We start from the raw sequence: 26042 nt of genomic DNA, 5'->3' as shown, positions 1-26042 counted from the left end.
CTGATGGAAACTGCATCCTTTAGGTAGAACACAGAGTTGGGTGTAAGGCGACATTCCTTTGTTTTTGTTGTTTTGAACAAAAGGAAGGACAATAGAGGACACACGCTGGATATATCATATATTAAGGGCACCAAGAATTTAGAGAATGGGGAATCAAGTGAGGGTGGAGGGGTGATAGGAGATCCCTGCCCCCAAAGCAGACATTGGCAAAGGAAAATTCAGAGAGCAGGAGTCATAAAGATGGCCCCTGGGAGTCAGGCTGGTAATATCAGTGAGTGAGGCAGGCACAGTATAAGACACTAGAGAGTGGTGGGAACTATGGTGACATAGAAAGTATAGACCCTATCTGAAGGGGCAGCTGCCATTCAGCTCCAGCCAAATACTGCTCAAAAGAGTTGCAGAACCTGTTGCCAGATCTTTTGTTTTTTTCAAGAGAAGCTAGAAATCTGAATTTTTATATGTCAAAAAACCATTGTGGGCTGGATCTGATCACTAGGCTACCAGGATTTTATCTCATTACTATCTTTTGGGTTAAGTAGCTTTGTCTTTATACATCCATTGAAAGCAAAAGCTTGCTTGTAGAATGACCATGGGAAGCAGTACTGCACAGTGGCTTGGGAGGAGTCTCTCTTGCTGTGCCTGACTAGGTAGACCCTAGGTCAAGTCGAGTGGGTCCCTGAAGCTCACAGCTTCCATTTTCCCTGGCCCCAGACTTCCATGAGTAAGTGAAGGTGAAGAGGGACAGGAATGTCAGCCTCTCGACCAACCTCTGTAGGGATTTGTTGGGACATACCTTTGGCTCCAACTTTCACGTGAGAAATTAAATTCTGGGGTCAGGAATGTGACAAAACACTTGAGTATGCAGCTGGATTTTTGCCACCAAGATGATTTGCAGGGAAGTGTTGCCATAAAATGCTTGAGATCATGAATTGGGCAGACTCCCCATCTGGAGAGCCATACCTTTCTCTGTGAAATTAAATATTTATATACTTTTAAGGTTTACTTTTGATTTTTAAAAAGCAGATAGAAGCTTACTCAACCATTAAAAAAAAAGCTTCAGATCAAGTGGTAACATTCCAAGTTCACTACAGTTAGCTTTATTGGAAAACATGGTTTTATCTTTTAAAGAAAATCAAACACATCCTAAAATATTTCAAGAACTGGCTGATGTTACGACTTTGGTCAGCAGAACCCATCGAAGCAACCAAGGCCCCGGGGCTGGTGTTAGTATCCAGCATATCGTGTTATACAGGAGCTTCGCCAGCTTCTCCCAATGGCGCCATCTCATGTAGCTATACTAAGGCGTATTGTATTTTGAGGCACTTTCTCGGAGGGAATTGGATGGGTATGGTAGTAAGAACACCTAGAAAAGAGGGGTGAAACCTTTATGGGGCCAGGGGAGCCATGGCAGAGGGTGGAGTGGGGGATAGAAGCCTCCAGACTCCTCCGCCCCAGCCACTCTGCACCTGGGGCCTTTCAGCTGTTAAAGTGAAAAGCCAATTATCTTCTGTAAATGAGGAAAAAAAGAAGGAATAAAAGTGTCTATTATGTATGCTGATATGCATAACACTTCAAATAAAAGGATATATAAGCACTTGACAAGTTGAGGGAGAAGGAGGGGAGAGTGCTGGGGGCAAAGAAAGGCAGATTTTTACTTTTTATACCTTTTCTGTTCTGTTTCAATGTTTTTGACCTTCATATATGATCATTGCTTTTACTTTTTTTAAGAGCAATTTGGGTGATGGAATGGTGGACCACTTATGTTATCCTGTGTGTCTGTTTTTTTGAAATTTTATTTGTTAACTGAAAAAATAGCAGGCATCTTAAGAGGACCAATAATTTGGACCACTAACCACTGTCTGTAATTACAGTACAATTGCTGTTCTTTTAATGGGAGCAACAAATTTGCCACACTTCACCCCTCTCTTAACCTATTTGAGAAGATAGGTATAGGAACCAGACAGAGGTCAAATATCAGCTTTATTATTAATGAAACTGGATTTATACCCAATTGGCAGGTACGGTCTCAATCTAGCTTCCCCATACTTACCCTGTGCTCAACCCCTTCTAGCCCATGGGCTGACTCATACCACAGGAAAGTATATGTTGCATAGAATAGCAGGTTGCCAGGAATCTCCATGCCCTACCTGTCCTATCTGGGCATCAGTGGGGCATTCATGTTCTGGCCCCAAGCTGCTTCCCCCAGGGAAGAGGGCAGAGTAAAGCCCTCCAGGGAAGAGGCCGGATGAGAGATGAATGAGCCATGCGCTGTTTTCTCTTCTGTTTTTCTGGGTTGTTTTCTTCTTTTTGTTTTTTCTTCCAGTGTTACCACTTTCTCTCTTGAGCAGGAATAAGTAAAAGGAAGAAAGGAAGTCCAGAAGCCTTACTTCCAGGATATCCTGGAAAAGATTTACTTGTGGGAGTGGAGACCCCCAAGGGTAACACAGGACAACAGAAAGGGTCCCCTAAGGAGAATGGAGACTGAGAGAAGAGGGAATATTCCAGAGGAGGTAAAGGGGAGGGTCCAGTAAAGCAAGGGAAAGCGGTTGGGTGCAGAAAGCAAGACGGGAAGCAGCAGTGACAACTTTACATTGGTCTGACTCAGGGGAAGGGGGCAAGGCCATGTTGCTCCAGGCCTTGGTACTTGAAGAGCACAGGCCAGAAAGTGACTGGGAGTGGTCAGGGGAGGGGAGTGATCCAAGATATGCTTAATTCTAGTGTGTCTTGAATTTCCCCAAAGTCGCCTGCAAGAGAAAATGGAGAGAATGTGAGGAATATAGATGGTAACCTCAATGGAAGGAAGGGTGATATATATAAAGAGATGAGAACAGGAGAATCTCAGAGACACCCTGGCTGCATAGAGGACTTTGTCCTTTATGTATTCACCTGTCCACTTGCCTGTTGGTCACTTTATATCAGAATGTTATTTACTTGTAGTCCTGCAGTTGACTGGCCCTTGCTGGAGCAGGGTCCATCACCCATCAGCAAGGAATGAAGACATTAGAATGGTCACACTCGTTCATAATAAACCATTGCAACTCTTGAGAAGTAAGTAGAGAATACTTAATTTCATCGCTGTAATTTATTTCTCTTTGGTGATTGTTTTGGTTCTCTTTCTTTAATTCATTCACTTAATTTCTCTGCCCTTCTCCTTCCTTTCCTCATTCTTATCTCTTTCTTCTTTTCCTGGGGTCCTTCCATGTGCCATGCACTGTACTAGGTGCTGAGGATGCAGTGGTGAACCTGACATTGCCCCTGCTCTTGTGGAGCTTAAAGTCTAGAGATGGACCTGGAAGATAAATAGGCACAGAAGTTTACATTGTGATTGGGAAATAAGGGAAAGATTAGGGTGCCAGGAAAGAATATTCGTTAGTGACATTCACAGTCACATCTGACATAATCAAGGAATATTTCTACTCATCTTCCCAAAAATGTTCTTCTCAAACTTTTTCCTGGAAGTTTACAGTTACCACTCAAAAGGAATCTAAAATGGAACAGACATTTGAGAACACTTACAACTTTCAGACACCTGTATTTCATTTATGATTAGTCTGTTTTTGGGTTTTACAACTTCCCATCCTTGTGTCTACCTGTAATTTTCATCTTGCTAAGCAAAAATATTGTCATACTTTATATAGTAGGTATATTGCTAGTGTTGAATAGATGTATTATTGTTTAAAGTTTCATTACAAGAAACCCTCAACTTCTTTCTTAGTATATTTGTAGTATTTCTTCCATTGGAAAAAAATGAGTGAAGAATAGGAAAAGTTATTGGGTCTTTCCATGTTACATATTAGATCATGTAAAATAAGAGATTTTGACTGAGCCTGCCAGTAAGGCCTTAATGCTATGTTACTGCACAGTATTTCATAACAAAGTCTGTATACGTGTAAGCAGCAGGTAGTTATGGTCATCAGTGGTGGCAATTTGTTTTTACAATATAGATTTGATGAGAGTTCCATTTCTTAAGTTCTGCCCCAGAACTGACTGGTGAGTTGTCATTGTACTTGTTGAGAGATGTAAATAGTATCAGTAAATACTTCAGGCTGCATTTGTCTGATTCTGGCTTGGGATGTGGCTAAAGGGGAAAAAACCTTTCTGGGAAGCGTGATGCTTCTTTAACAGCAAATAGATTGAACTGATACAAGTCTGATGTGCAGCAGAGGGTACTTAACCTTCTATCTAGACTCAAACGCCAGAATTGGAGAAGCTGAAGCCAACCACGACTTCATAAAGATAAAACATTTACTTGATCTGCATGACTGGAGGAAGGATTTGGGGATTAAGATGTGTTTGAAAACTTAGTTGATTTACCTTTAATGTCAGCAGATTTGCTGCCCTGCAATGACAGATACGGAAGCTGCTTGGGGATGGTGGCAGGATGACGGAAAGACCAGCGCAAATCTTCAAAGAAAGGGGAAGACTGAGCCGACCTGTGTTCATTGGGTGTCATTGGAGTTGGTGATACTGACTTGGTGATAGAGGCAGCTGGCTTGGGTCATAGGACCTATGAGAGGGAAACAGTGACCCAGCTGGGTGGCAGTCCTAGGCAAATCAGAAGGAACACAAGGATAGGGTTGGTGGTGTCATTTCCATGAAGTAGAGCTATTATTTCGTTCTGGTGAAAAAATTTGGAAGTGTTCATTTAGGTACTTGTCAGTAACCCAAGAAAACAGAGTGAAAAATGATTGACAGTGGATGCTTTAAAATTTGTGACTGCAGATGAAGGAGCTCCCCATTTGCATGACACATTTGAAACTTCTGCCTTAGGTTAGCCCCTTGACATGACTTTTCACTCGCTGGCATTTTGGAAGTCTATACCAAACGACAGCTCTCTGCCATCCAGCCTTTGCTCAGTCTAGCTATGCTTACCCCCCTCCCGCCACTGTGACAACTCCTAGAGCAGGGCCAGGGATTTTATGGGAGCCTCTCTACATTGTGTTCATCTGTTGCGCTTACACAGCAGTTGCCTCCCTTGAGTTAAGACTCTAATGAAGCATCCTTTCCCCTGGAGCCAGCCTGCCCCTCCCCTGGCCTCTCTCTCTCCACCAAGGCAGAGAGCAAAGCCCTCTCTTATGATATTGCAGAGTTAATAATGCTGCTCTATTGGTTTTGTGAGCCTCGCAGTCACAGGGGGAATATGTGGGGGATGGGCCCCAAGCTGGAAGTGTGCCTCCTCTAACTCTCTTTCCGGCTCCAAAGCTTTTGTTTTGAATCTGGAAGCTTCAGACCAGGGCTGGATTTCCAAAGGTCAAACGTGCCTGCACATTTTGTCCTTAATGAGTGAGCCTTGCCCTGGAGCCCTCGCTGAAGGCGCCGCCTGCGTTGAATCTGCGTAGTAGCCACAGAAGCAGTAGCTCCACAGCCAAATCCATTTGCCTGATATGCCACCCTTGAGAGAGCCTCCACGAGCCACTGAGGGTTACTGGCCAGGAGAATGTGGCCATAAATGCATGTCTACAGGAATGGGTGAGGTTTCCTCTTTGCTTAGAAAGCCAGAAAAACATCAACAGAGAGAGGCTACAAAGCAGAAAAACATACCCAGGCCCTGAACCTTCAGTTCCCTCAACTGACAAAATATTTGAGGGTTTTACATAAAAACATTTTAACTTTTTTTTTTTTTTGGTAAGTGGAGGGATTTTTTTTTTCATGTCATTTCTTCCTTTTGTTCCTCTTCCTTGTTTTCTGGTCCTCCTCCTTCTCCTTTTACTTTAAACCTTACGTGTGAAGATCAACTGATCTCTGAGGAACTGACGTGTCTTGTATTTGATGATGAATTTCTTAACTCATTGTTGATCTTGCTTCAGCTACTAGGCAACTCAGAGATGAGTTGAATTCTGTGCTTCATCCAGTGGCATTGTATTTTAGCTAACATTTTTTTTGGTAGTATTTATTTCCATCTTTTTGGGTTTTGTCCTCATTTTGATTTATGTTTTTGTTATGTTGTTTTTTAAATTGGGAGTATCAATCTGAAAAATAAAATGCCTTGAATGATTTCTTTGACATTTAGGTACAGGAATATCACTGGGCAACATAAATACGGCTACTGGGTTTCACTAGTATCTTTTGAGCTCTTTAATCTTTCCCTGAGTTATCACGGAAGATCTAGAGAAACAGCTACTGCCTTTTAGAAGTGCATTGGCAAAGCTTAACCCAGAGCAAACCACCAATGTAATTGTCAGCCAAAAATAGAAGACATTTTTTAGGCCCGAGGGGGTGCGTTTCTTGCTGCTCAGTAACGCGTACCCCATGCATCGGAACCCTAGACTGCTCATCCTTTTCCAGACACACAGTGGGGCTTTCACCTCTCTACACCCTTGCTCACACTGTGTGCACTTTTTAGAATGTCATTGCTGCCTTTCTCTGCTTGGCAAAAGTTCACTCATTTGCCAAGGTCTATTCCAAATGTGACTTCTTCACAAGGCCTTCACTGACCTCTGCAGGGAGAGTGACTGGGTTCCTTCTTTGTGTTGCCATACCATTTTATTCAGCCTAGTTCTTAGTTGCCTGTGCTGTGTTATCTTGAATTGCATGTATTTCTATCCCTCTCTTCCTATGATACCATGAGCGCCTTGTAGGCAGGTATTGAGCTCTGGAATCCCTTGAAGTCTTCAGCACAGTGTCCTATATAAAGTGGAAGCTCAGTAAATAATTGTTGAATTAATTTGAAAGAAGTACAAGATAACAGACCCTGCCCCTGAAAGGCCATCAGAGTTCAAACAGGTGTCACCTGTTTATCTTAGCAGCGCTTTTTCTCCCTCGGCATTATCTTACTGGGCAAAATCTACCAATCTCCCAGTCACCTCAGAGAAGAGCATGCAATGAAAAATAATAGTAGCTCCTAATCAAGATTTTTAAAGAATTCATTGAAGAAGTATTTATTGAGCAGCTATTGATTATGCTCAAAAGAAGTTTAAAGCTTGGTGCCAGACCTCAAGGCTCATTGGATTTGTCAGAGCTCTTGCCTCTTCCTGCTTGACATTTCTTGGTGCCTTCTCTACAGATCTCTCATTCTTGTGACAAGATTCTTATTGAGAGCAGGAATTCCAGCCGAGTACTGCAGGGCAGGAGGAGCTGAGCGGGGCCGAATGAAAGTGCAGTTCATCATTATTTCCTTCAGCTGGGTCTGTCTTTAAATAAGGGATTTCTTAGGGAAACTCTGTGGGACGTGAGGCTTAAGGTTCTTCAGCTGGTAACTACCCTAAGAGACAGTTATACCATAATTTGGATCCACAGGTAAGAAAGAACTGCCCAAATATGCCTCTGGTTTTTTTTCTTTTACCTCTTCTTTCATTTGGAATAGAAGGTTCAAACTGGCAGCTGTGGACCCTTTGCTTGTCTTACGCACTCTAACTTTTTAATATTAGTTGCCAACATTTAAACAATTGGGGAGATTTCACATAAACCCCAAAAGATTTGGGCTTCCTTTAAAAACACTTGCCAACTCTGGCTGTTTTCCACATGATACCGATGAACTGGTGCTATGTAGCAACTTCCCCTTTTAGATGGCATGTGCCATCCAGTTTACCACAGTCCCCGCCCCTCCCTATTGTCATATTCCTTGACTGTTTCACTAATGTATGTTATGCTCCTGGCCCCTGAATGTGTTTGAATTTGATTCCTAACCTATATTTATCGGAAGATGTGTTACCTTTTAGAGGAAAGCATCCTCAGAAATAGCATCTATCTACTGCAGCACCCTAAGGACAAGTACGTGGTCTTGTATCATGGGACCTTGTCTAGGAGACTGAGCAGAAACTGCAGTCCAGAGTCTGAAAGTGAGATACCCGGAGGATGGCACTGCTATAAGCAGAGGGATCAGAGTAGGGAATTCCATTTTCGTCATACCCTGGTTCCGTCAAAAAACAAGATTTGGTCATGAGAAGTTTATTATATTCACAGAGAATTTTCATACCATTGGGAAGGATATATATATACACATATATGTAGGGAGAGAGAGAGAGTCCATTTTATAGATCTATATATCTGATTCGTTTTACTAATACATTTGGTTTCTTGATAAAGAAACTGGAGACTGAAGATGAGATGACTTGAGGAAATGCATAGAGCTAATTACGTAGAAGGAGCTGGTAGAAGTCATCCTGACTTTTGTCTGTGTTCTCTCCATGACTCCACATTGTCTTTTATTTTACATACGTATAAAAAGTCTCAGTGTTGAAGGATTTGGTGTCCAAGACTGATCAGGTACCCCTTACAATGAGATACTTAGTTGTCTGCTTTTAACAAAGGTGGTCTTCTACCACCATACATTTCTGAATCACAGTTGTCTTCCTTACCCATTGACCCACCCTTCTTTTTAGTCTGTTACTAACAGTTGATTATAGACACAACCACTTTAATGTTTAGGCTCCATGTAGGGAGCAGGGCCAAGTGTAAATTGTGCCCTTGAGGTGATCTGCTTCCCAGAGTTTGATGATCCTCTTGGTTAGAGACGTGTTACTGATGGGAGCAGCTACTGGCATCCAGGATTTTAATACAAGAATGAGATGCTTACTGTTCATCTGTTTTCCATTGCTCCTATTTTTCCTCCTCTTGTTGCTTCTATTTCTTACATGCTTTTTTTTTCCTCACTGCATTTTCTGTTTTGAACAAAAGGGATGGGTGATTGATAATACTGGTGTTGGAAAATGCATTAGTCTCTAAGGACTGGGAGAAAAATGTTGACTGACTTAGTCCAATTTGTATATTCATATTTATTAAAATTAGAAAATGCTTTTTAAAATGTTGGATAGCAGGTTCAAATCCCCCCTTTAAAAATTATATAAATTTGAGTTTCTGTATATTTGGTATTAATCCAATAACCAAAATAAGGTCTTCAGTAAATTGTGTTTATAAGTTTTCTCAATTCAAATCTTAAAAAAATGGGCCAGATGCGGTGGCTTACACTTGTAATTCCAGCACTTTGGGAGGCCGAGGTGGGCAGATTACGAGGTCAAGAGATCAAGACCATCCTGGCCAACAAGGTGAAACCCCACGTCTACTAAAAATACAAAAATTAGCTGGGTGTGGTGGCATGCACCTGTAGTCCCAGCCATTCGGAAGGCTGAGGCAGGAGAATCACTTGAACCTGGGAGGCAGAGGTTGCAGTGAGCCAAGATCGCTCCACTGCACTCCAGCCTGGCGACAGAGCGAGACTCTGTCTCAAAAAAAGAAAAAAAAAAATCTTAAAAAATGATTTTAATTCTATCTCTTTTCCTCTCAATGACTACACTTGATGTTGACAGGTTGAAATGTCTGAAATCCCATTTGCTTTTAACAGTTCAACCAAGACATGTAATGAGCAGAGAAAACTCGGAAGTTACATAATTAAGGATGTTGTCAAAACTGAGACCACTTGCCCCAGTCTCACTTAGAGAAATGTAGTTGAAAAGCTTATGAAATGAAGTTTGGGATCTGGTGGTTTCTAACTTGAGAAGATCCAAAATATTCGTCAGGAATCCTTATTTTTCCAAGGTACTAAGAGATAATGGTTTGTTGGATTTTTAAAATGTTTTGAGATGCTTGGTGGAAAGTTCAGGGTTGGACCAGAAAAAAACCCTAATTGTTAGTGGCCAAGAAACTCTTCATTCTGTTTCTGGTCTTTTTGGTAGTATGGTTACAGAACAGTGAAAAACTCAGTTTTCTTTACTAAGTTAGGTTCCCCATAAATAGAATGGGGATTTTAATCTTTGCTGCCTATTATAGTCTCACAGGGGGGACTCCAAGGTTACAAGATTACGAGGTAAGTATTGACAAGCATTTTCAGATGCTTTTCACAAAAGAATTCTCTGTAAAAGAAAAAAGAAATATATGTCATTTCATATGGAATGGATTGGAAGAATCCCAGTTTCACCTGGGTGTTAGAGTTGTTATAACTTTGTTCCTGTTTCTGTCAGCCTGTTTTCTAGAGAAAATGGAAGGTTTCTACAGGTGTCTGATTCAGTACATTGTGGTCTGAAAGCTCAGGGTGTGCTTTTAAAACAGTGAGGCTAAAGCATCCCCTACCTTAGCAAAAATGATCCTTTCATTCACATAGTTGTTAGCAAATCCTGATAGTGTAGATGCCATTTTCATTTTCTTTTCCAAAAAAGCACACACAAGGAAGAACTCAAGTTATTGAAGATCAAGCCAAACAAATGACCAAATTTCATGGCAATCACAGACACAGACACAAACATCAAAATATCTCCTTAATTAAGGCAGCGGCTCTGCTGGGGCCTACATTCCAGGATTCTCAGCAGAGAAAACATGTTTTCTTTATAGAGGAGTTTTATTAGCAGCAGTGTTCCGGTATGTGGTTCAGGTTAATTAATGATGTAGTCATACTGGTGTCTTGCCATGAGTTTTACTCTAGTAACTAGGGCACTAGGAAATCGTATTGGCATATCTTGTCATGCCAAAAAAGAATTCTTAATTTGGACCATTAAAATACATTTCCATGGGATCTGTCAACAAGGTAGTTTAAGAATTCTTTATGTGGATACTGCCTTAGACTACGAATAAACTCATCATTAACTGTAAGTAGCAGATGCAGTGGTTTCAATGAATATATGCTATTCTTAAATATTTTTTTGGCTGAGATGATTGAGACCTCAAAGACCCAGACCACCCACAAGCTCTGGTGGAGTTGACCTTCATTGTATGAGAAGATTTGTACCAAGAACCACCTTTTTCCCAGGAGAGTTTTTATTAATTTTAAATCATGATGGTGTTTTAAAACTTAATTTGTGTTGTGCATATGTAGCAACCTTCCTTGGAGGTTGAAACAACAAAGCAACTGGATTGGAAATTAGATTTTTCCCCTTATGCTGCTAATGTAGTTCTTGATCCACTGGGATTTCCCCTTTGCATGGGCTGATGATTTCTTTGAAACTATATGGAAATTGGTTCAGACAGGAACAAAGGGGAGAGGGGATGGCAGTGATGATTCAAATTAGTGTCTCTTCTTCAATGAGAGTCTGGTGTGCCTGAAAGTGCATGTCATTCGGTATCAGTCAAGCCACCTAAGGTTAAGTGAGGTGCCAGAGCTACTGGAATCCAAACTTCAGGGTCTCAGCACTGGATTTTTCCCTGTCATGTTGGGTTGAATTGTTAATTTGAAATCTGCAACATTGTAATGGGGTTCAGAATTGGACTAAGCACAATTTTACTTTTCTTTACACCATAGAACATCAACTCCTCCTCTCTCCCTCATCTTTCCCCAGCCAGCATGGGAAGGATTCCTGTTGCCTGACATAATGAATAAGAAAAAGAACAGCTTTGTGACTCTGGGGACAACAAAAGATTTAGAGAGAAAGGCATCCAAAATACATTAAATAGAATCTACACTTCACTGACAGTGGCACACTATGCGCTCATGTGCATGCACACATACACTCACACTCATAGGAGCCCTGTACTGCTTATATGCCATATTTCCATCCTCCACTCTTGCCTAGTTCAAACTCCATACCCTCGTAACTGGATTTTGGCTCACTTCCAGGTTCAGTGTTCGAGGGTTCTGTATCTGCGAAATAATGATCCTGAAATAAATAGCACTTCTCAGTAAAGATACCTTTCCATGTAAAATTCTTAAAGGGCGTGGAAGGGAAGGAAAAGCTTCTGTGTTTAGGAACTTATGGCAAAGACACCAGGATGGGCCCACATAGGAATTTTGAAGGACCTCACCTGTGTAAGTGGCATGTGGGGCTTACAGAAAACATAAGTCCTTGCCAACTGCTGGGTTTGAATGGACCTCTTCATTTAAGGGCCTTTCATGTAAAGACTGATAGAAGTGGGGCTGCTAATGTCAGGGAACGAATTTCTGTGACCCTCAAGTGCTTCAGAGACCAGTGGCTGGAGTTGCCTTTCTCAGGGAGATCCTGTTAGGTGATAGAAATGGGAATAAAGTGGGTTGAGCCTCTCTCTTTGATCTGTTCCCCCAGGATACCAGTTAATAAGGAGTCATCTTGCAGGTGAGGAGAGGGGAGGGGTGGGTTTTGTTCATGTTAGTGAATGCATGATGCAATGTGGACTGCTGAGGAGAAAAGCCCTCTTTGTGTCTATTTGAAATGGGCAGCCACGAGCACCCATAGCTGACCTCTCCACCCTGAAAACAGGCTCCGTTTAGCTTCTGTCTGATGAGTTTGTATCAGCAAGTGCCTTCTTAGTGCAAAAACTCAAACTGAGGAGAAATGATGAGGGAGCCTTTTGACCTAATAAGGTGAGCATTTTAGGATAGCTTTTCTGGCTGGAGACACCAGCTCACGTGTTCCCTGGAATTCCAGGATTGATTAGTGGCTTCATTGGTTCATTGATTGATTCAACTAGTATGTTTTGGATGTCTTTTCCAGGCCTTGTGCTGGGTGCTGGGGATTCACTGGTACGTAGACTAAATCCCTGTTCTCCTGAAACGTCCATGCTAGTAGGGAAAGATAAATGATAAACATGCAAGCAAATAATTTAGACCTTTCTAGGACTTGGTAAGTACTAAAAAGCAAATAAAATGAGGTAGTATGATGAAGAATGAATGGGCTGTTTGGGCTAGTTTCTCTAGGCAGGTCAAAGAAGAATTCTCTGAGTAGGTGACAATGAAGCTAAGACATAATCGATTAAAAGGAAACAGGTGTGCAGTGACCTGGGCAGTCTGCGTTCTCGGATGTGGACGGAGTTACTAGGGCTCTGAGAGAGGGATGAACTGGGGGCATTTGTGCGAGAAGTGTCGTGTCTGAAGGGGAGAAGGGGAGGATTAGAGGAGAGTAAGGTCAGATCATGTAGGATCTGGTTTCCCGTGGTAAGGAACTGAGAGTGACAACAGGCCACTGAAGGATTATCAGCAAGAAGTTTGAGCCAGAAGGAGTCTTTGAGAGTGTGGTTCATCCATTTTTCAGGGAAGGAAGTGAATTCTCTACTCAGATTCAGTAGTTTGCTGGAAAGGGGAGGGGTGGTGTGCGAAAGGGAGGCACTGAACCTGGTTCCCAGGCCAGAGTTCTTTTCACCAATAAAACATGACAGTTGAAAATAGCGTTTTGTTCACTCATCTTAATTGCTTATCTTCCTGGTGGTTTCTGGAGGCCAGAGGAGAAAAGAGGAAGTGGCAGAGGGAGAGGGCATTCTCCAGGGCAAGGAGACAGCTTTTATTTCCCACACAGGTGCATACTTTCAGGGCTACCCTGTGAACCTAGATTGGCCTCTCCGTTTAGAAATCCAGATCTGTCCCAGACAGTAAGCATTTACTTTTTTTTTTTTTCAAATGAAAAACGTTAGAGACAAGTAAATAACACTTAGAGTTAAATCTGAAAATACTGACGTGTTTTACCAGAAATGTTGGTAATAAACTCATACACACTGCTTCTGATGTTCCTTTGGTGAAGAAGGAAGAATTTCTGGCTTTTGTGATACTCTTGAATCTCTTCCTACCTAGGATTGTGATCACTGTTGACTTTCACTTCGATTGTTTGTTTGGGAGTTGATTCAATTACTCATTCATTCATTCATTCATTTGACAAATGCTTGAAGCAGGCTGCAAGTCAGGCACAGGTCTGGTATCTTTGAGGAGTCACATTCTCGTGAAGTTTACATTTTAGATGCTGTGAGGCTTGTATCCATGGTGAAGCAGGAAATTAAACCTTCATAGCATCCTGTAAACATGGATTATTGAGTGTCTTAGGGCTTTTATTAAAGGCCATGAGGTCCCTGTCAGAGGAGGTTTCTTCCAGGTTCTTCACTTTCTTCCAGGTTCTCCAAACTCTTTTTTTTTTTTTTTTAACCACGCAGTGACAGCAGAGCTATGTATCAGTTCCTCTGAACTTGTTCTGAATGAGCCTTTCTCACTGTTCAGTCTTCACTCTCCTATTGCTGTTTCGCTTCATCATAGAATTCCAGATTAGCAGGCCCCTAGAAGTTCAGCTGGTAGATGAGAAAACAGCCCATTGAAGTTAAAGTCACCCAGCTAGTCAGGGTTGATCTTCCCAACTCAGAGTCCCCTGCTTACTTAAACTTTTATATCCAACAGGTTTACTTCACCTGGATACTTATTAGGTATTTTTTATTTTCCATCTCCATGCCCTCAATAGGTTTCTTTATATCTTTGGAAGTGTATATATTTGGAAGTGTAATGAAAAAGAACACTAGTTATTGAATAGCTACAACATACAGAGTGTGCATGCCAGGCCCTTCCAAGTACTTGGCATATATCAATGGATTGAACTCCTACAATGCTCCTGCGTTGTAGGTACTACTATTACCCCACTTTACAGGTGAGGAAACTGAGGCACAGAGGGGTTAATTAACTTCTCCCAGGGGGATTGAGCTAGTACGTAGTGTAACGTGATACTGGACCCAGGCAGTCTGGCTCCAGGGCCAATGCTTGGGCCCCTATTCTTCTGCCTCTCAGTGTGCAAATGGCCAGTCTGTTTCTTTCACTGGGGTGAGCAGCACTTGGCACACCCACACAGCCACCTTAAACATTGTGGGAAATCAAGTCCAGGTATCTCAAGTAAAAGTACAACAACCATCCATGTCAGGAAAAACAGCTTAGGGCTTGACTTCATTATGTTTTTGGCTGCCATTTTATGCATTCTGAGTAGAACATACTTTCCTCCTAGTGCCCCCACCTGGCCTTTAACATTCCACAGTGGAAGTTCCTTAAAGTTCTCCGTTTTGAAAGCATCCTCTATGATTACCAGTCACTAAATTGCATCTGCCACTGAGGCCCCAGTGGGCTTTGAACCTGTTTTTCTTGGGAAATTCAAGCTGCCAGGGAGAGAAAGAACATTGTACACGTGTGCAGCTGTGCTTTGGAGTACAAGAAGTAATCATATGTGTCTGTGTGTTTTTCTGGGGGTAGGGGAAGGGTATATTAATTAACCCAACTGAGAAGGAGATAACTGTGTTCCAGGAGGGAGCCAATGAAATGAGTTTGCTTTAAAAAAAAAAAAAAAAAAAAAAAAATCCCAGTAGCCTGAGTCAGCCTGTGCAAGTGATTTGGGAGAGGAAGGGGAGATGATGTAACTGGTTCGGCATGTTCCCATCTTGGCCACTGAGTGTAAAGGGGCCCAGGGAGTTTGAGGAGGGTGTGTGAGTGTGTGTGCAAAGTTAACGGGAGCGGGTGGGGGTGCATAAGAGCGGGCTGTAAAACAGGATTAATAATCCCTTGTCAGACCTTTCCCTGTTACTGTGTTTTTCAGTAATTTTGGTTTGAATGAGGGCTCTCTAGCCAATTAATGTTTATTTGTTTCCTTTGGCAAGATACATTGGGGGAAGGAATGAGATTGGTGAGTTTAAAATTTTTGTTTTGTTGTTGCATTTTGGAAGAAGAGGCGAGTAATGTGAGTTTGGGTTTTCAATGATGGCTCCCCCCCTCCCCCTCTTAAGAGGCAGGAGGCAAGACATGGCCAGCTGGTGCCTTGAACTGACACAGGTGCAGAGGCTGTAGGGGGTGGGGAGCCAAGAATAATTACAGGTTTCTGAAGCATCAGGCCCTGCCTGACACAAGCGCTCGTCAAGAAAACTGCTTTTTATGGAAAATTAATGGGAAGCTGAAAAAGCGACAGGGCCATTGTTGTTCTTGGGAAGCCATCACTCTTTTGAAAAGAGGCCTCCTTCCAAGTCCGTGGGCTCTTGATGAACTGGTTAGAGTCCTCTCCTTTCAGAGCAGGGACCGACTAGTTGCCATTGTCATGGGCTGTGATGGGTTTTTCCCATTGGAGTGTCTCTCCTGCATTTTCTCAGTCTTAAATCTCACTTTCAGTCCAGATCTAGCCCTTTGCACTTACCAGTAGTATGAGTAGGATTATTTTTTATTGACTCTTTGAGGTGTGAATTTCATTTTGTCCGTGGAAGTGTAATGACCCAAGCAGGGCCATCTAATGCAACTTGCTTTCAATCTATATGTGACAAATGGGATTTCCACCAGTGTGTGCCAACCTGAATAGGGGCCTGGTTGGGAGATGAGGGCACAGGAGATGAGGGGATAGCATACAGAAGCATCTTCTAGGCCCCAGCTCTGCATGAGCAGTGTTGTCTCTTTACTACTCAGAAGCTGGAATTTAGGTATAGTCCAGTGGCCAAGTAATAGTGAGCAGCTCTTCTAAAGGGCTGCCTGCAACTGTGGGTAGAGGCCCGGCCAGTAGACTCCCAGTCAGTGTGTCCTGCAGAGTAACATCTGGAAAAACAGCTCTAAACCAAGTTAGAGAAGCCTCTCTGCATGGGCCATCATGTCCCTAGTGGTTGCATTGAATTTTGAGGATCACAGACATTATGAATGAGGAAAGTGCATTTCCAAGTTGTTGGCAGTGTAGGGGAACCCAGTGCCTTCCTTCAAAGGGTGTGAGGCCTGGGCCACAGCTACCAGCTCTGCCCAGGTTATGTGACTTGAAAGCTCACTTTGACAGTTAATTTAGATTTGAGTTGTTTTGGGAATTTCTTTTATGCACTGCAACTAAGGAATCCTTGGAAGATGAAAGGGGTATTTGAGGCTGCTTTGCATCATGTGCCTGGGGAAAGTAATTTCAAAGACATCACCCTCTCCCCAGGCCTTTAATCTTGTCTCCTTTCTCCCCTTCACCACCCACCTCCCCAAGGAAACATATACAAACAAATATTTTCTTTGTTTGTTGAAAATAGGAGAAGAGAAATACGGAAGAGGTTTTGATAGAAGTTTTTCAACTTTCGTGTTTGTTTAGAATTAAGTTAGTTTTCATAGCATTGTCTCTCAAAATTTACAGATTACCAGAGGGAAATACATAACTTGGTTTCAGCTCCAGCAACCAGTCGATGTGAGAAAGTCAAAAGCAATGCAGTCTTAGCATTTGTCGTAGTCCACTGGTTATTTCATGGAGTTCAGCAATCCTGACAGTAATGTGTAATACTGTTGTACCTCTGGGGTGTGCTATTGATGTGGGTTTTCTTTTAAGCTAATAGCCAAAAAAATGCAGTAAGATTTTCACTCATACTGTCTACTTGATTATCCACATTTTCTAGACAAAATTCATTCTCTCCTAATATTTCCTGGTCATGAAAGTTAAGAAAAAGTGAACATGTGCTTAATATCTTGTTAGGAATCACTTTCTAGGTCTCACAAGGTGGATTCTTGCACTGGTTTATTTATCCTTTCTGCCATGAGGTAGATTCAGTGTTACCGCCTTCTTCCTCAAGCCTATTTACAATGTTGAAACCCAGAAAGGTAGGCAACAAGGTTCAGGTGCTTGGAATCTGAGAATCTCTGATGGACTTCCTGAGTTTATTAAGCATAGTACATCTTTCTCCTCCTCCAACTTCTGACAAAAATGGACCAAATCTCCCTGGCCATGCTTCCCACATCCTTTCCTGTCTTTCAATTCTGACTTAATTTTGAAAGCCTAGGAATGTGTCAGAATCATTACATCATATCATTCTTTGAAGAGAAAGAGAGTCACAAAGTTGCCATCAATATCAGTCTTTGCAATCCAGATTTTCAGGTTGGTTTCTGGAGTCAGAGAATCTGTCTTTTTTGCTGAAAAGTGATATGTAAACACATCTAATAAGTTAGAAAAGAATGAGTATTTTAAAAGGTGGCTTGAAGAAAGAAGCCCACATTTCCCTCCTAACAGTAGCTTGTTTTGTGTCACTCTGAATTTCCATTCTGGGATGTTTGAAGATTTCAAAGCACAAAAACGCTAATTGAACTTTGGGACCCTCCCAGGAGAAAGGCAAGGGGTTTGTTTCTTTCTTTACTTCAAACTCTTTGGGGACTGTGACACCATGGTTAATACCACATGACAAAAACCACATAATAAATGTCAGAAAGGGGCTCCCGTGGGCAGCCAAGTGTAGTTTACCTGCTTGTGCGATTACTTGGGTGAACATTCTTTCTAGGAACCAAAGTCCATCCCTTCTTCACCAGAAGCATCATCCTCCTCACCACCACCATCATCATCATTCAGGTCCAGATCTGATCTCAGAGGGAGCATGACTTTGCAAGTTTCCACATGGTGGAAAGCTGCAGTTTCCCATGCTTTTGTATCTGCATTATCTCCCCAATTTGTTTAATCTCTTTGTACTTTTAACTCTTGGCCCTTTTAGGTGAGATAGGTGGAATGATTGAGATTAAGGGCAGCTGGCTAAAGGACCACAAATGACTGAAAATTGATTAGAAACATTGAGTGTAGTTGGTGGCCTTTTATTTCATTGACTCTGTACCAGAAAAAGTCATTAGAAAATTGCAATTTCTTTGTTTCTTTAAATTTGTTTTACTTACTAACTTGAGTATACATGGATCCAGAGACTCTCAATAATTACCCAAAGTGGCACAGTTATTGGGTAGTAGCAAAAATATTATACTAATGGTTTTGCCTTATGTTCAAATTAAAAGACACAAATAAAAACTAGAACCTTTTACGTTCCAGATAATTTGTTTGAAAAGTGATGGCAGTGAAGAGCCTGGACTACAGTCTGCCCCAACTAAACATAATTGTAGTTATAGTGGTTGCAATGGATGAGAGTTGTGAGACGATGCTAGCTCCTTTTTTCAGAAAGTTCTAACTCTTACAACTCTCCATCACTTCAAACACTTAGACATATCTGCCATGTGACAAAACAGACGTAGAGGTTTAGCTCTAACCACTTAACTTTACTGTTTAGTAACATACGGTATAAGAAATGTCATTGCTCTTAAAATCATGATCTTAATAAACCAGACATCCCACCAATCTGTGGACTCTAAGATTTATTTTGGAAATACTGTTTAATTGTCTAGGATTGAAGAGGGGTGTCTTTCAACACTTGAGAGTCAGCGTATTTTCTTGACTCCATTTTTTCCTAGATTGGGCTCCCTGAAGGGGATAGACTTTATGTTGAACTTGGAATGAAAGAACGATGAGTGGGAGGGAAGGTGAAAGGAAGATTGTTTCAAGCATATGGGCATGGGAAAGTAAGGACAAGAAGAACAGGTGAAGGAAACCCTTTAAGTAGGGGTTTTAGGGGAAATAGTCAAAGTGACAGGAGATGTTTGCAATCCTGACCAGCAACTTTCACATAATTGATGATGAGATAAAGACAGGTTGAACAGAAGCCGTTTGGTAACCTTGGCTTCATGCCCATATATGACCAAGTGTCTTCTATTTTTCTCAAGGCTGTGAAAGTAACTACCTCTTGCCAGCAGCAGAGAGATTTTGATAAACTTAATATGTGCCACAAAACTTGAGTTATCCTGTTTTCTTTCAACTTCTGTCTCTGGAAACTTTTGCCTCTGAGCAACAAAAATGAATAATGATGATAGTGGATTACAATCCATAGAATAAAATAAAAATGAATTCATACCGATACAAACAAATGATTGAATAAACAAATGGAGAGGAAAAGTCAGGTCCTCGTAAGAAAATTATCATAGATGTAGTAGGCAGTAATAGGTTTAAAGTCTATTATTTTTTAACTAGGTCTTGGATTATTACTTTTAATAAGTATGTTGTAACAAGTAAGAAGGCTATGAAAAGCAAGAAGAGAGTATTTGAAAAGGTTTAAAGATGATCATTTCAACACGAATTTCAGGTGATGTTTATTAGGAAGTTAGGCGAAGCCATGCATTTCAAAGTTGAGATATCAAGAGAGTCTTCACAAAGCTCATCTGTGACTCATCAATATAGAGGAAAATCACTTTGCACTCAGGAACATTTTCTTCCCGTTGCTGACTGTAATGAATTTTTTAGGGTTGGGGGTTGATCCAGTAGCTCAAGCCTCAAGTTGTATGGTTAGGTCAGGCTGAGGGAAGCCTTGTACCTCCAAGGTGAGTGCCAGACAGGCATAATTTATGTCATTAAACTGACATCTGCTGACGTAGATTTGGAGTTTGCTGGCAAGAGTATCATTCAAACAGAGTAAATCTCTGGTTCTGGTGGAAAAACATTTGAACTCTATATCCAAATTTACAGTTTAGGGACACTTTTAGCCTGCTGATGGTCTTCGTCTCTCTCTCTGTGTTTTTTGAAGTTAGTTTAGACTTACAGAAACGTTGCAGAAATAGTACGTAGAGTTACCAAATATGGTTTGTCCAGCTTCCCCTAATGTTATGCAGCCATAGTTCAATTATAAGAACCAGGAAGCTATCATTGATATAATACCATTAACTAATCTATACATTTCCGTTGAATTATATTATTTTTTTCACCAGTCCTTTTTACTGGTTCAGGATCCAGACCAGGATCCATTGCATTTAGTTGCCATATCTCCTCATTCTCCTCCAGTCTGTGACAGCTTCTCAGTCTTTCTTTGTTCTTTGTGACCCAACACTTAAAGAATAACTGGCTATTTCCTTTGTAGAATAGTCCTCAATTTAAATTCGTCTGTTTTCTTGCGATTAGATTGAGGTTATCCATTTTGACAGGAATATCATAGAATAATATTGTACCCTTGTCAGCATATCATATCAGGGGTACACGTGATCAGTATTACTTGTTCCTTGTGCTGCTAACTTTGATCATATGGCTAGGGTGGTTTCTTCCAGGTTTCTCCACTGTAAAGTTATTATTTTTATCTTTGTAATTAATAAATATTTTGTTGGGTGGATACTTTGAGACAAGGCGGATACCTTGTTTCTCGTACATCTGTCTACTGGTTTTAGCATCCATTGGTAATTCTTACTTGTAATCATTATTACCTTGCTGTTTGCCTAATGGTGATTTTCTATTTCCATCATTCCTTCTGTGTTTTTGAATCATAATTTTACTGTAATGAGGAACTGACCTTTTCCTTCCATCTTTTAATTTATTCAGTTATTTATTTATTTATTTATTTTCAGTTATTTATATCAGTATGGATTAGGGATATTTATTTTATGAATTATAACCTAGTATTTTTCATTTGGCCATTGAGAACTCCTTTAAGTTGGCTTCTGAGTCTTTCTGACATGACTTCATCACTTTATGAGCACGTCCTCATATTTTGGTACCACAATGATATTCTAGGCTCAACTTTTATTTTCATTGTTCCAGCCCTTCAAACGACTATTTATCGAGGGAGTCCTGGTTCCCTTTATTAGGTAATGATATTTAGAAACCAAGATCCCTGGGCTAAGTGTGCTCATTGCTACTGGGGTTGATCTTTGCCTGTAGCCTCTTTCAGTGGATGGAGTTAGGAAATATATATATGTATACTCTCACATACATATACACATTTATTTCTCTATATATGTATGTGTGTATATATTAAAATCCATGAGGAAATACTAATACCTCAATTCCCATTAAACATCATGGGCTTTTTTTTTTTTTTTGTCATAGAATTTTGCTCTGTTGCCCAGGCTGGAGTACAGTGGTGCAATCTTGGCTCACTGCAACCTCCATCTCATGGGTTCAAGTGATTCTTCTGCCTCAGTCTCCTGAGTAGCTGGGATTACAGGCACACGCCACCCCACCTGGCTAATTTTTTGTATATTTAGTAGAGGTGGGGTTTCATTATATTAGCCAGGCTGGTTTCAAACTCCTGACCTCAATTGATCCATTTGCCTCGACCTCGTAAAGCGTTAGGATTATAGGCGTGAGCCACTGTGCCTGGCCTATCATGGACATTTCTTATGAGAGTTCTGATAATCATTTACAAACAATGTTGGAAATAAATGTTCTCATTGACTTGGAAATAATCCAATAATAGAATCCTCCTTGACCTTAACATTTTAATCTCCATTACTCGTGATGAGAAAAGTTTTTAACCACCTCACCCTGGTTTCCAATTGACAAAATCTTCCCCTCTACCTAAACTTCATCTCCAGCAGATATAAGAAGTATATTTCCTAAGACAGCAGTCATTTCATAATGATTTGACAGGGCTGTCCAGTACATCCCGATGGGTACTTACGCTTCTTCAATTTTCAGAAGGAATAAGAATGCCCTGTATTAGGATTGCAAGTTATAGCCACTCTGAAGTGGTCCAGATTTTTCCACATTTTAGTGATCAGGTGTCTCTCCATCTTTACATCATAAATACGACTCGTGCTCCTGCAATTCACACCAGGGCATACTGGATAAGTTACTTAATCCTCCCAGAAGGGTGTGTAAATTTATTTAGAATATCTCAGCCCCACAGAACTCTGAATATGAAGAGATCTGAACCTTCTAATAGTCACAATTTCTTAGTGACTTTTCCATCTTTGAGCTGGATAGTATGTAAAGAAATGGATACAAAAACTCTATGCACAGGCAGTGATGATTGAGTATGTAAAAGTCATTGTAGAGGAGGCAGGGAACTACTTCAAGGACATCTGACACCCCATGAGTCAACGGTTTTTTCTTTTTGTTGTTTTTGGGTTTTTTTTTGTAGAAACAGGGTCTTGCTGTCTTGCCCAAAGGGCTGGAGTGCAGTGGTATGACCGTAGCTCACTGCAACCTTGAACTCCTGGGCTTAAGTGATTCTCCCACTTCAGCCATCTGAGTAGCTGGGACAATAGGCACAAGCCACTGTGCCCGGCTACTTTTCTTTTAGTTTTTGTGGAGACAGGGTCTTGGTATGTTACCCAGGCATCCTGATTTTTACCTAAAACATATCTGTGTCTCAAAGATCTGGTACTGCTGTTTAGGCAAAGCTGAAGAACCTTTGCAGTTGTATTCCCAGAGATATGTATTAGTGTCATTTCTGAGATTTCCCCCTCAGCATGGTACAGGGTAGGGTTTCAAAGATGGCTTTTGAAGAGTAGAAGAGGTAGAATGATCAAAGTAATAGTATAAAGTGGGCTTTGTCTTTGACAGACATTATGTACCTGTTAGGTGCCAGGCACTGTGCTTGGTAGGTGATAATTCAGAAAGGGAAGAAGAAATTAAAGGGAGATTTCAGGAGTAGAATCTTATAATTCAGAAATGAATTGAATGGAGCCAAGACTGAGGGCTTCAATATTGGAGAAATGTAAGTGATAATTTCTAGCAGTGAGATGGAATACAGAAGGGGAAACTTTTGAGAAGTGGAGTTCAGAAAAGAAGCAAGTGAGGATAATTCATATTTGTAGACCGGAGAAGGTCATCATATTGGTTTCGAACATAGAGTAGTGGGAAGCTACTGAGTCAGAGCTATTATTTAATCAATAAGCAAAACAGAATCAAAACTTCCTTGTCCACTAAGCTTTCCTTGATTAGTACTACATTACTATAGAGTGTAGAATTAGGTGTCCACTCGGCCCCTAAGAACTTAACACATTTTATACTATTTTTGGTATCATATTTTTATGTGAATTTATGTAATTTTTAGCTTGTGGTTGTTCATTGTATACCTGCATCACACGGATCTACTGCTGTATCTTCTCCCTCTACCACATACAAAGCCTTGTACCTTGCTGTGAGCACAGTAGTTGAATGAACACTTGTGACATGAGTGCTGAATGAAGATTGAAACCATTCATTAGTTCTTACCATTGAAAATCAACAGTGAGACCCAAAGCTGATTCACAGTTAAAAATCTGATTTTCTTATTCAGTAATGCAGAGTTTTACCAGAAGTGTGATTAAAAACCAGTCTCTTGAAATGTCACCAAAATAAAATCCTTGACAGATACAACACTACTAGGTATATCATTAGAATATATTCTTAATATAATAAACGCTTAGAATCAGAACATTGGTTGAAAACATAGGAGCTTTACGGGGGCAGTAAATTTGGAGCTAGTCACATTTTAAATTTGCCATCGGTGGTTCTTTGTTGAATCCAGAAGATAGAGCAAATTGAGCTGATAGTGCAGGTTAGCAACGTAGTTTTATACAAGATTCTGGAATTTTAGGATTTTTGAGTGAGGAGGGCATTAGAATACAAACTTCTTTTTTTTTGTTTTTTTTTTTGTTTTTTTTTTGAGACGGAGTCTCGCTCTGTGGCCCAGGCTGGAGTGCAGTGGCCAGATCTCAGCTCACTGCAAGCTCCGCCTCCTGGGTTTACGCCATTCTCCTGCCTCAGCCTCCCGAGTAGCTGGGACTACAGGTGCCTGCCACCTCGCCCGGCTAGTTTTTTGTATTTTTTTTAGTAGAGACGGGGTTTCACCGTGTTAGCCAGGATGGTCTCGATCTCCTGACCTCGTGATCCACCCGTCTCGGCCTCCCAAAGTGCTGGGATTACAGGCTTGAGCCACCGCGCCCGGCCAAGAATACAAACTTCTTAAATATCTACTTTTGCCATAAAAGCACTCCCCTATCTTACAAAAACTTACGAGTGCCATGGATGAAGATTTGTTGAAACTAAACTTTTTGGTTCTTCTCCCCTGTTTCTTTACCAGGTGAAAATTTTATGTTGAAATATATTGGGTCCTATCTTTAAGTGGTCTGAATAGCTATGTTTGAATGTATTTTTATTATGTAGTCAGAGACACTAAACCATTGAAATGGGATTTATGCCCCTTGCCACAAAGTATATAGCATTGTATTTTAAATGACTTGCTATAAACAACAAGGGTTTTGTCTTGTGCCTCAAAAGTTTTATGGTAGACATTCTTTAGAACAATATTCTTTCCTGCTGGTTATGGAATCCATCCCCAAGGCAGGGCTTGCCGTTGATTGATTGTTACTGAGGTCACCTCTTAGTTTGAGTGAACATGGCTTGTTCTTCAGAGCAAGTGGGAAAACTGACTTACTTGTGCGATGTGCTCAAGTCTATTTTGAATAATGAAGTTGGACTCTGGGAAGTCTAAGTATGAAAACCTTATCTGTTTCTATTTGCTTCTTGCTTGCATGAGAATTTCTAGAGGGGGAATTGGAGCATCTTACCTTCTGAATTGGATTGAGGGGCAAGAGATCATCATTTGATGTTCTCTGGAATCTCGAAGGTATGAAATAGTCCTTCTGAGGCTCTTGTTCTGCTTCAGCTAGAGTAATTTAAATCATGTGATGTGACCCTTATGAACCCTTCAGAGGTATTCAGAGAATAAATAACAAGGTCAGACCTTCTACTAAAGTGTTTCTGATATAAGCCATGAAACCAATCTCTCTGCACCTTCCCCTCTGCCTGTCAACGTGTGGCCTCATGGTGTTCTGTGCCTCTGATGGTTGTTTCTCTCCCTCGTTCTTCCTCTCGCAGACATGCCTTGAATTGGAACGCTACCTGCAGACGGAGCCCAGGAGGATCTCGGAGACCTTTGGTGAGGACTTGGACTGTTTCCTCCACGCCTCCCCTCCCCCGTGCATTGAGGAAAGCTTCCGTCGCTTAGACCCCCTGCTGCTCCCCGTGGAAGCGGCCATCTGTGAGAAGAGCTCAGCAGTGGACATCTTGCTCTCTCGGGACAAGTTGCTATCTGAGACCTGCCTCAGCCTCCAACCGGCCAGCTCTTCTCTAGACAGCTACACAGCCGTCAACCAGGCCCAGCTCAACGCAGTGACCTCATTAACGCCCCCATCGTCCCCTGAGCTCAGCCGCCATCTGGTCAAAACCTCACAAACTCTCTCTGCCGTGGATGGCACGGTGACGTTGAAACTGGTGGCCAAGAAGGCTGCTCTCAGCTCCGTAAAGGTGGGAGGGGTCGCAACAGCTGCAGCAGCCGTGACGGCTGCCGGAGCCGTTAAGAGTGGACAGAGCGACAGTGACCAAGGAGGGCTAGGGGCTGAAGCATGTCCCGAAAACAAGAAGAGGGTTCACCGCTGTCAGTTTAACGGGTGCCGGAAAGTTTATACAAAAAGCTCCCACTTAAAGGCCCACCAGAGGACTCACACAGGTAGTGGTACAAGTTGGCCGCACGTGGTTTCTTCTCCTTTCCCCTCCCGTAGCCTCCTCATGTGGGAGGGCTCCTCTTTGTTCTGAGGAGTGGCATCCCTGCTGATGAGGAGGTGATAGACAGGCGGGAGGGCCCAGGTAGGGACAAAGAATGACTCACTTGTTACCTTAAGATCTCAAGATGTCCCAAGCACAGGACATGGGTTTGTCCCTACAGTGCCAACCACAGCATAGAATCATGCAGTTCTGAGGATGGCTGAAGGGGGCCCTGGCAGTGACTCGTAGCTGTTTGTGACACAGACACTTGTCGCTTTCCTGACACTTTGCATTGTTTTGCGAGTGTAGCTCCACAGTTTTGATCAACACTGGGGTCTGAGGATGCATTTGAAAGCATTCACAGTTAAACAAGGTAGCCAG

At 41.6% G+C, this 26042-nt stretch overlaps 1 protein-coding gene across 5 annotated transcripts in view; it reads left to right on the top strand.

Annotated features, from left to right (window-relative positions):
• The window catches only part of KLF7 (Kruppel like factor 7), a 95920-nt gene that overhangs the window by 19105 nt on the left and 50773 nt on the right, over positions 1-26042 (top strand). For 2 of the 5 annotated variants that reach the window (XM_025405108.1, XM_025405107.1), the window contains one exon: positions 24996-25424. In XM_025405108.1, the coding sequence (XP_025260893.1) occupies positions 24996-25424 (429 nt within the window). Of the gene's footprint in view, positions 1-14305; positions 15026-24995; positions 25627-26042 lie in introns of those variants that run through there. The other 3 variants (XM_025405104.1, XM_025405105.1, XM_025405106.1) reach the window with 2 other exon arrangements.

Source organism: Theropithecus gelada, chromosome 12 (assembly GCF_003255815.1).
Source record: "Theropithecus gelada isolate Dixy chromosome 12, Tgel_1.0, whole genome shotgun sequence".
Lineage (NCBI taxonomy): Eukaryota > Metazoa > Chordata > Mammalia > Primates > Cercopithecidae > Theropithecus > Theropithecus gelada.
The sequence above is the reverse complement of the archived record's forward strand: the minus strand, read 5'-3'. Positions and strand labels throughout refer to the sequence as shown.